Below are 11,536 nucleotides of genomic sequence, written 5' to 3'. Positions count from 1 at the left end.
GATTGTCTGAATTGTTTATTTCTCTTACTAGGATTTAATCCACAAAACAAAATTGAAGAATACTTAGCTAGTGTGCTTTTTTTTTTCTTCTTAGGCTTTTGCCTAATTACTTTGTATCGTTTCCTGCACACAACCTCTAATACAGTACACACACGTGTGCGGGCGTGCACACACACACCCTGTGATTATGGTAATTGTTTATTAGCTGAAAACTAGTGTTTGGAAAAGGCTGCCTCTTTTAAAGTTGAGGGCACTTTCATCTGCAGCCAGCACTCTGTACATTTTGTGATCTTACTCATTTTGTGTTTAGTTTTCTGGGCAATCTGCCTACTTTGATTTTATTTTATTGTTAAGCAGCCATTTTGCAGTGTTGAGAGAAGGCTTTTCTCTGTCTCTAGCCGTGCTCACTTTACTCTTCTCCTGCTGCGTTCAGTGATTGGTATTTAAAGAGATCTCCCAGAATGCCAGTTCCCCATCCCTGGGGCAACCTCTGACTCCTGTTCTCTTTATTAAGCAAATCAGAAAGAAAATACCTAGATGTTTTTGGAAGTTAACTTTATTATATGAAGATAGTATACAAAATACATTCATAGTGACTAGAGATATAGGACAAAATTATGTCTGTCTTATACCTGCAGCATAATTGTTGGTTTGTATAAAAGTAGCTTTAAAATTCCAGTTTCCTTAAATAGTTCTGCACAAAACATACACACGCACATATATATACATATAGTAACTACCATATCAGTCAAAGATACATTCCTCCTTTAATCAACTAAAAGGGGCTGGAAAATACCTGTTTTATGTTTGACATTCTTACAGGCTGGGAAACAAGGCACAGCCAAAACACCTAAGTAACGTTTTTCAGGATTTGGACAAATAAGTTGCATGGGTTCAAACTAAGGTTTGAGCATTGTTCCTTAGACTAACTAGAGCTACACGTCCGTGTGGTCTGTCCCCTTCCACGTGGGCCATTACATGTACATTATCTCACGAATCCTGAAAGAAGTGCTGAGTCTGTCCTGTCAGTGCCAACCATTTTTGTCTTAAGTGACAAATGATTTTCATAACACCATCAGTGTTTTAATTTGCTGTTTTAATGAACTCATCTATGGCAAGCACCTCACAACTACGTACAGTACAGGTGACTACAGGCTGCCATTTTCCTTCCTTTGCCAAGCCTCCAGATAGGAACCTTTGTTGGCAGATGGACTCATGTAGGTTATAAACCTGAGTCTTTCAAGAAACTGAATTAACATAGTTGTGATAAATCATTTTCTTTTGGTATGATGGTATTACTAAGGTTTCAATGATTAAGAATGAGATTATTGAAATCAGGACATCTATAGCTATGATTTTCCTTGGTTTTCACTAATTGCTGGATCCTTATCTGATCTGGAAAAACTAGAGAACTGATTGAGGTCTTCTTTTATCTTCTCCAAGTTTAACGTCCTCTTGGTTTCCTGGTTCTACTATCACCAGTTGTCACAGGTGAAGGGAGGAAGAGCAAAGCTGCCCCCTCTGGTCCTGGCCTGATGTTTGGCCTTGGCTCTTGGTGGAAAGACTGGACACACTGCTCTGCCGGCCAGAGGCTCCTCTGGCAGAGTTACCGTTGGAGCAGCCACCGTCTCACTGGGAATGTGACGAATCCCCATCTCTTCATACAAAGAACCTTGGAACAAGGCTGTCACACAGGAAGGGCTTTCATTACTCATATTTCAGGTTCTAGAGTTAAGCTACATGCTTAACTCTACATGCATCAAGGGAACCATATCTTCTCTACTGACAGCAGCAATTCACTGTTGCCTGTCCAGCTCTGACTGGCTCCAAACTTCCTAAATACTAAGCATCAAACAGAACCATCTGGGAGACCCAGGGCCCTCAGACTATTGAAGAGTAGGCACCCTGCGTACCCTGTTCCCTATTTCCATCATCCTCAGACCAAGGCAAGGTCCAAAGCAGAGGAAAAGAGGCTTTTCTCCTACTGATGGCTGATTAATATCCTGAGTCCTGATTCTAGGATTACCTTACATATCACCTCTTTTCTCAAGGAGCATAAAGTGCTTAATAAACCTTGGTTAATGCTCTAACACATCTTCCCAGGAGACAAACTGGAATAACAAAAACCAAAACAAAACCATGATTAACTCTTATCCTTTGGGTCCCAACCGTTTTTGTGAATTGGTTTGGTTGGTAGAGGGGCTTTCACTCTGCCTCTTCTTTTTTATTCCCTCTATCCTAGTTTTGATACAGAGAAAGCCATCTACAGGACCACATTTTCATTCTCCTCAGCTTCCTTTTATAACTAACTTGAAAAAAAAAAGGTTAATACAAAACACTGAGGTAAGTGTCTTGACTATACATTGATACACAAAATGGAAGCTGACGTTATTCTTTAAAATGGGGTCTTAAGCCCAACAGATAACCCTAACAGACCAGAGTCATTCCAGTTAGGTTACTATGAGCGATATGCTATATACCCTGAACTAATATGCCAACTTACCTTGGTAAGTATTCAGTGTATTTTGTATGGGCTCAGCTTTGAGTACCACCCTCAGTGCTAGAAATAAAAAATGTGCCATATGTAGGAATGGACAAAGAACAAGTCCTCGTTCCAAAAAATGTTTGCCCTTCCCTTGCCTCCCAGAATCAGGAAAGACCTGCTCATCCCTCTATTTCATCAGCTCCCCAGCTGGGTTCTCAAAGGAAGCAGGTCAGGTCAGGGTTTTGAAAGCCACTGGATGGGCTTTGTGGGAAGCCCTCTCCTACTCCTTCCCTATGGTCCAGCTCAAACTCCCCTTTCTCACACCTTGTTTTCTTTTTTCTTCATGTCTCCCTTCTCTCCCTTGCACGTCCCGTCTGCTGGAGGAACCTGGGGGCCTCGCTTTGGCCAGCTTGGTTCCAGGGTTCAGTGTCCGGCCTCCCGTGGTCAGTGTGTCTCCGTCATCCGTGCCCTGAGGCCTGGGGAGAAGGAGCAGGAGCCCTTTGGGCTTGAACAGTTTTCTCTTAACACACTGAGTAATGTGAGGGTTTAGCAGTAGTGGCCTTCACCTGTCACTGTTACCCTCTCTGGGGTTACATTTTTGTTAATCAGAAAAAAGCACTATTAAAAATCACAAGAAAGCAAGTGGTCCCTGTGGAAAAGTAGAGGTGTAAATGTATATATGTATAATACTGGCAAAAGCTCATTTTCTCGGGGTATAAATACACTTGTGGTTGTAGAAATCAGACTGTGTTGCACACTTTACACAGGTGGGCTGGAGTATAAGACCACCGAGTTGTAGTCTGGGGGAGGAGAGCAGCACGAGACCTTCTTGTCCAGCTCAGAGTCGTCAGAGGCAAATCTGCACGTGCCTTTGTTGACGTGCCCACAGGCTGCATGGGAGGCAGTAGGCCTGCTGAGGTCAGAAAGCCCCGACTCCTTACTCTTACTGGTTACTCTCATGCTACAGAAAAAAAGAAAAACATCAAATGTACAAATCCAGTTTCTTGAAATCATACTGAAGTCTGCTCTTTCTTAATGTGTCATTTGCTCAAACTGTCCTAGAGTTGATGGCTGTTGAATCCCCTCTCAGACTAGGGTCAGACTGTCCTGGATGGGCACACGGCCTCTTTACTACCAGCCGTGCGCCACCGGGCAGAAGGATGTGTTCCGCTGGCTGGGGTTTGCAATGGGTGATGAGATCATGCAAATCTGTAATTCCAGCAGGAAAGTAACTCCTAAGACTTGGGGATAGCTCTCCTCCACTCTTGGTTCAGTTAACTTCTGTGGTAGGCTGAAAAACGCTCCCCAAAATATTGATGCCAAATCCCTGGAATCTGTGAATAGCACCTTATATGGCAAGAGATGTGATTAAGTTGAGGATCTTCAGAGGAGGAGCTTATCCTGAATTATCCCAGTGGGCCATAAATACAATCACCTGTATCTTTATAAAAGAGGCAGAGGGAGATTTACAACCAGAGACAGGAGGAAGTGATGTGAAGGTGGAGTATAGAAACGTGGCCACACACCAAAGAAACGCCTGGGGCCATGAGAAGCTGGGAGAGGCAAGGAATGAGTTCTCCCCCAGAGCCTCCAACACCTTGATCTGCAAGAAAATAAATTTCTCGTCTTAAACCGTTAGGTTGGTTGTAATTTGTTACAGTGGAACAAACTAAGTGGAAGAAACTAAGAAAGCTTCATACAAAAAGGTTAGTCCAGTTGTCCTCCTATCATGTTCGCATTCTAGAAAGCTAAGTTACGGGACCTTGTATCACTGACGAGGCTCAATGGTGAAAAACTTACTTGTGGGTTCTGCACGTTACATCAAGCTTAAACAGACACACAAGAAGAGCTCTACTTTACTTTTGTATTTGTTTAATTGTTTTCTCTGATGGCTGGGAGGAAGACAAAAGGAGCTTGTGTACCACCACTTGGTTGGGTGGGTTCTGGCCTGGCATGTCGAGTTTGCCCTGTGTTCTGTATTTTCAGTCTTAGAGGATGCAGTTAATTGTGTTCCTTCCTTTACAAAGATCTAGATAAATGTGGCCACACATTTTCTACAGTGTTCCAAAGTAGGAAACAATGGACCATGGTCTCCTACACTTTTTCCCCATTCCTTCTCATCCGTGCACTCCGATTTGTTGTACTCTTAAGTACACTGATGGTATTCAACTCTGGTACCATTACTGTGCTCATGGGAAAAGCAAACAGATGTGCAGACGTTTGCCTGGACATGTTTCTCTCCAACAAAGTTACTGCGGTTGATGATCTCTGCTAACTATGTCACCTACAGGCATTAAATCACCCTCCTTTGATTTGGATCAGGGCCAGCAAACAGACCTATTTATGGGCTGGCCACCTGTTTGTTTCTGCTTTTGTTTTAAATGACAGCTTCATTGAGATGTGATTGACATACTATACAATTCACCTATAGGAAGTGTACAATGGTTTTTAGTATATTCACAGATGGCACAACCATAACCACACTTAACTTTAGAAGATTTTCATCATCCCTCCAAACCCATACATACCGATCAGTGTACCTGCCGCCCTCTTCCCCACACCTCCCACCCACAGCCTAGACAACCACTGATCCATTTTCCATCTTTATAGATTTGCCTCTCCTGGGCATTTCATATAAATGGACTCATACAATACGTGGTATTCTATGACTGGCTTCTTTTACTTAACAACGTTTTCAGGGTTCATCCATGTTGTAGCATGTATCAGTACATTATGCTTTTTAAAAAAAATATTGTGCTATTAGAGCTGTCTGTTTTTCCCCTTTTGTCCTGCTCTTGCCACCCTCACCCCCACCCCCAGTACTTCATACTTTTTATTGTCAAATAATAGTCTACTGTATGGATATGCTGTGTTTTTTATCCATCAATTGATGGGTATCTGGGTTGTTTCTACTTTTGGTTATGAACAAAGCTGCTATGAACACTTGTGTACAAGTTTTTGGTGGACATAGTTTTTTTTTTCTGTTGGGTGTATACTAAGGAATGGAATGGCTGGGTCACAGAGTGACTGTACTGAACATTCTGAGAAACTGCTTGACTGCTTTCCACAGGGGCTGCGCTGCTTTACATTCCCACCAGCAGCGTATAAAGCTTCTAACTTTTCCACATCCTCTCCAAGAGACTTTTCCATTCTAGCCATCCTAGTGGTGTGAAGTGGTATCTCATTGTGGTTTTGATTTGCATGTCCCTGATGACTACTGATAAGCATCTTTTCCTGTGCTCATTGGCCAGGACCACCTGTTTTTGAAGTTTATTGGAACACAGCCATACCTCCTTGCTTATATACTGTCGGGCTATTTTTACTCTGCAGTAGCAGAATGGAGTCTTTGTTTATTCTCTGGCCCTTGAGAAAGAGCCTGCTGACCCCTGACTTAGATGAAAGAGGAGCAGGTTCTTCCTGTGAGTGAGATGGGCAGGCACTGGGACTAGGGAAGGATGGAATGCCTGACAGGCCCAGCCTTTCCCTGCCCAGCACTGTTCCCAGGTAGAGACTAGCAGAGGAGCTGAAGTGACCTGGGGCCAGTGGAGTACAAAGCAAGGGCTGAAGTAATTCTGACAGTAGTTGTCACTGGCCACTGTACATAAGGAGGAGTGCCAGGATCCAAAAGGGAGCAAGTCCTCCTTCGAAGGGTTGGGTCCTCAGGATGGCCTGTTTTAGGACTGGGAAACAGCACTGCGACCCTTCTCATATGGCTGCCCCTAGCCCCGGGTATAGCAATGGGTGTGAATTCTCTCTTGCCCCACAGCATGTCTGATGCTTGCTCTGTTCACCGTTGGGCATATGAGGCTCCTTTCATCTGAGGCACTGTGTTTCATGTGTTTGGACTGCCTGTCTTTGCTGGATTTTTCTGCATATTTTCTCTTCTTAAAACACAGTTTTTCTTTCCAGAGGTTAGTGCTCATATTATGTCCTTCTCCTTGTTCTTCTGAGGGGGAAAAATATTTTTCTGTAATGCCTGAACACTGTGGTTCAGGAGGACAAGTAGCTCTCAAATATCCCCATTAAACCACCTTCCCAACATCTTTCTTCATCCACCCCCCGCCCCCCATCAATTGATCATAGGAAAGATACCCAGCTTCCTTACTCAGTCTTCAGTGAGGCCTTAGGTTTGCTCTCAGTCAAGGGGAAGTGCTTCAGCAAAGGGGACGCCAGCAGAGTGCTACTGTCCACCTGGTAATCCTGGTGGGAAGAAGGACAGAAGTTATACTTCTTGCATGACCTATGTGTCCACACCAAATCTGGGGGAGGATAGGAGGATGCACATTTAAAGTCACTCCAGGCTGTGACCTTACCTTCCACAACCCCTGCCCATTAAAACAAAGCATTTTCTCCATATTGGTAAGTATAAACTTTGTCAGTCATAAGAAATGCCTATTCCTAGTGGCTTTGAGGCCCTTCTTCCTAAAGGCAGAGAAAAAAATTAAAACAAAAAGGGAAACTGCCGGTAACAGAAGAGCACTTTTCACAGTAAACTTTTATGCAAATTATCTTATAAATATATGAGGTCTGTATGGAAAAAGTCCAACTGCTGTTAATGAGTGGTTTGCAAGACATTGATATAACCTGGCAGCCAAGGAGAGTGGACTGGAATGCGCATGTGTGAACAATGATGACTTCGCTGTATTAGTCAGTGGGGGTGGTAGATGCCATTGAGAGAGCATGTGTACTGTGTGGCCATCGCATTAAAAAATGACTGAGTAGAGTAACGAATCTGCATCAAATTTTGCATTAATCTTGAACATTCCTCCACGGAAACAATTTGGGTGATTCAGAAGGCCACAGCTATGGGCAACTGTTGATTGGCAGCTTCATTACAACAATGTACCCACTCATGCATCACGTCTTGTGCAGAATTTTTTGGTGAAACATCAAATCACCCAGGTGACTCAGCCCCCCTTCAGCCCAGATTTGGTGCCGTTTGACTTCTAGCTTTTCCCCAAACTAAAATCACCTTTGAAAGGGAAAAGATTTCAGACTGTTGAGATTAAGGAAATATGCTGGGGTGGCTGATGGTGACTGGGAGAACAATGTGAAGTCCCAAGGTGCCTCCTTTGAAGGGGACTGAGGCATCATTGTTCTATGTACAATGTTTCTTGTGTACTATATCTTCTTAAATAAGTATCTTTATTTTTCATAGTACATGGATGGCTTCTTTCTGGACAAACTCGTATTGAAACTAACTCTGACAGATGACTATTGGCTATAAGAATGCTATTATTTGGTGGCCATGACATGCAAAAATTCTGAGAAATTATAAAGATACAGCTTATTATTTTTTCTTGAAGACTCTGGAATTTTCAGGCCCTTCTTGGTCACGGTTTTCAACAATTCTATTTTCTTGTTGGTTCATCTTTAACATCTTATGCAGATTCATTACTCTGTTAATACACCATTTCCAGTAAGTAGATTCCATACTTTTTCCTGCCACCATTTGATCCTGTTGCTGGGCTGTGTTCATGTCCTTAATTGTCAGTAAGCAGGCCTGAGCCAGCACAGAAGCTGCTGTAGTTCCCCACTGGGTGAGGGTGGGGAGGGTAAGACTGAGAGAAATCCTCCATGTTTGCTCAGTACCATTTCCCAGGACCTAAAATTGATGTACTAAGCAGCGAAACAAGATTTCCAGCTACTTTACCTTTGTATTTGCGCTTATTTGTAATATTTAAATGTTTAAATAATCTTTTCCTCTTTACTTGGTGTGTTTGAAGAGGTTTTGCTGTTTTTATTTTTTATGGTAACTGTGCTGTCTCTGAAGGCCACGCTGTGGTCATTTCCTGCCCACTATAGCTGGTTTTCTAGGCCCTCTGTGGGACATGGTCATCACCAGCACTTCTCAAACTTTAATGTGCATGTGAGTCCCTTGGGGATCTTGTGACAGTGCAGAGGCTGACTCAGAGAGTGTGGCTGGTCCTGAGAGCCAACTTTTGTAGCCCACTTAGTGGCAGCAGCATGTTCCTGGGGATCACACTGTGAGTGTAGGGGTCTGTGATGCCACAGGGGTACACTTGCGCAGCACTCCCTCTCCTCCCCTACTTCCTCAACCCCAGACCTCAGAGCTTTAAAGAGACAAAGCTGGTTGAGCCCTCCTGTGTGCCAGGCAACATGGATTGCTCCTCCCAGTGTGTCTGGGTAGGAACGTGGCTGTTCAGTCTCTGGAACCTCAGTGGGAGGGAGCATGCGCCCAGACAGACTTCTTCTGGGGTCTCAGGCTATTCTTGAGAGAGTTCTGTGTCACATCACAAAGGCCCAGCCACTCATCATTTTGAGTGTCTCTATTCCTCTGAAAGCAGGGTTTCATTGCTGGTAGCCAAGAAGCATACAAACACACAATGAAGTTTCCTAAGGGACTAAATTATGACCAGGCAAAGACTTGGATCCTGGAGTGAATTCTGGGTCATCAAACTATGGAATTACCTGCTTTCAAATGAGCTCTGTATAACTGTGTTGTTTCAATCCCCCCGAAACTGCCATTTCAGCCACCACTCATTACTGGTATGCATTGACTGAGAGCCACCAGACTACTAGAGTTTGTGTTTGGGTGAAGTCTGGCAAAAGGCCTTGCCAGGGTGCACTGAGTAAGCTAATCCCTCTACTTACATCAAGCATGGAGATGACTTTTGGTGAAAGTTCGTCAAATGTTTTTATTCTTTCCAGGCTTATGAAATTGAAAGCATTTACATATCTAATGAAGAAGCAGAAAGAACAATCAAGACAAGAAAATACATCCAGCTTTGATTAGTCAGGAGACCATGGACACCACATCCCAGCAAAGATGAACCAAAATACCATAAGGAATCACCTTACTCCTGAGACTGAAGTTCCCCTAGGAGTCCTGACAGTGACGCCCCTTCCCCCAGTAGTGGGTAGGCCTCTGGCCCCTTGTGGAATCAGAAAATGGGAGGTCTAGAAGAGACCTGAGTCATCCAGTCTAAACACCCACATTACAAAGGAGAGGATATAATGCCCAGAGAAGTGACTTGACTTTATCATGTAGCTGCCTACTTCTAAAAGAATGTGATGGAATAAATGAAATGACCTGTGACAGTCAAACAGCTGATTTAATGGTACAATTGAGTACTAAAGCTAGTCTTGTATATTAAATTCTGTGTTACAGATTGGCAAAAATGGGTAATATTTGTGTGATTGCCCATAACTATCTCCTGGCCTTTTGTTGGTGACCTGTTAGGAAGGACTGTCAGCTTTCTACCATATGACTACTCATAAGACAAGTTTTCAGCCTCATACCCTGTCACCATCTGCAAGGCCCAGTTTCTTTTTTTATTTTTAATTTTTTTTATTGTTCAAATACATTTATCTCCATTTTCATACCACCACTTTCCCCTGCCCCACCCACTTCTACCTCCCTCCCTCAATCCTTCCCCACTTTGGCTTTGCCCATGGGTCCTTTATACATGTTCCTTGACTTGACCCTTCCCCTTCCCTTTCCCATTGCTCCCCTCCCTCCTTCCCTCTCATTATTGTCAGTTTCTTTTTTCGTTCAATGTTGCTGGTTACATTTTCCTTGCTTGTTTGTTTTGTTGATTAGGTTCCACTTATAGGTGAGATCATATGGTATTTGTCTTTCACCCCTGTCTTATTTCACTTAGCATAATGTTCTCCAATTCCACCCATGCTGTTACAAAGGATAGTAGTTCTTTCTTTCTGCTGCATAGTATTCCATTGTGTGAATGTACCATAGTTTTTTGATTCATTCATTTACTGATGGGCATTTAGGTTGCTTTCAGCACTTAGGTACTGTAAATTGTGCTGCTATGAACATTGGGGTGCATAGGTCCTTTTGAATTGGTGTTTTGGGATTCTTAGGGTATAATCCCAGCAGTGGAATCACTGGGTCAAAAGGCAGTTCCATTTTTAGCTTTTTACGGAAATTCTGAACTGTTTTCCACAGTGGCTGCACCAGTCTGCATTCCCACCAACAGTGTACTAGGGTTCCCTTTTCTCCACTGCCTCGCCAGCACCTGTTGTTTGTTGATCTATTTATGATGGCCATTCTGATGGGTGGGAAGTGGTATCTCATTGTGGTTTTAATTTACATTTCTCTGATGGCTAGTGATGATGAGCATCCTTTCATACGTCTCTGGGCCCTGTTTATGTCCTCGTTGGAGAAGTATCTGTTCAGGTCCTTCGCCCATTTCTTAATTGGATTTTTTGTCTTCCTGGAGTGGAGTCGTGTGAGTTCTTTATATATTTTGGAGATCAAACCCCTGTCCAAGGTATTATTGGGAAATATATTTTCCCATACAGTTGGTTCCCTTTTCATTTTGCTGATGTTTTCTTTAGCTGTGCAGGAGCTTCTTATTTTGATGAAGTCCCATTTGTTTATTCTTTCCTTTATGTCCCTTGCTCTAGGGGACATATCGGTGAAAATATTACTGTGTGGGATATCAGAGAGTTTCCTGCCTATGTTCTCCTCTAGGACTTTTATGGTGTTGTAACTTATATTCAAGTCTTTTATCCATCTTTAGTTTATTTTTGTGTATGGTGTAAGTTGGTGGTCAAATTTCAATATTTTGCATGTAGCTGTCAAACTCTCCCAACACCATTTGTTGAAGAGGCTATTTTTATGCATCTGCCCCATTTGTTGAGTATTAATTGACCATAGAGACATGGGTTTATTTCTGGGTTCTCTATTCTGTTCCATTGATCTATGTGTCTGTTCTTATGCTAATACCAGACTGTTTTGATTACAGTGGCCTTGTAATATGGTTTGGTGTCAGATACTGTGATCCCGCCTACTTTGTTATTCTTTCTCAAAATTGCTGCAGCTATTCGGGGTCATTTGTGGTTCCATATAAATTTTTTAAATGTTTGTTCTATGTCTGTGAAATATGTCATTGGTATTTTAATAGGGATTGTTTTGAATCTATACATTGCTTTGAGTAGTATGGACATTTTGATGATGTTAATTACACAGTATATGCTTCCATTTATTTGTGTCTTCCTTAATTTCTTTCTTCAGTGTTGTATAGTTTTCTGCGTACAGGTCTTTTACCTCCTTGGTAAAATTTATTC

General features: G+C 42.7%; 1 protein-coding gene across 1 annotated transcript in view; it reads right to left on the bottom strand.

The window, feature by feature from the left end:
• Positions 1 to 638: 638 nt before the first annotated feature.
• The window catches only part of FLT1 (fms related receptor tyrosine kinase 1), a 187,773-nt gene continuing 176,875 nt past the window's right edge, over positions 639 to 11,536 (bottom strand). The window contains exons 29-31 of the mRNA XM_054577121.1: positions 9,101 to 9,185; positions 6,591 to 6,685; positions 639 to 3,446 (exon numbers count right to left, since the gene is read on the bottom strand). Of these exons, the coding sequence (XP_054433096.1) occupies positions 3,245 to 3,446; positions 6,591 to 6,685; positions 9,101 to 9,185 (382 nt within the window). The 3' untranslated portion in view covers positions 639 to 3,244. The remainder of the gene's footprint in view (positions 3,447 to 6,590; positions 6,686 to 9,100; positions 9,186 to 11,536) is intronic.

The sequence above is a fragment of the Pteronotus mesoamericanus genome, unplaced genomic scaffold (assembly GCF_021234165.1).
Source record: "Pteronotus mesoamericanus isolate MK-2021 breed Mesoamerican mustached bat unplaced genomic scaffold, CSHL_Meso_final contig_41, whole genome shotgun sequence".
In the NCBI taxonomy this organism is placed as follows: Eukaryota; Metazoa; Chordata; class Mammalia; order Chiroptera; family Mormoopidae; genus Pteronotus; species Pteronotus mesoamericanus.
This window is presented reverse-complemented; position numbering and strand designations above follow the sequence as displayed.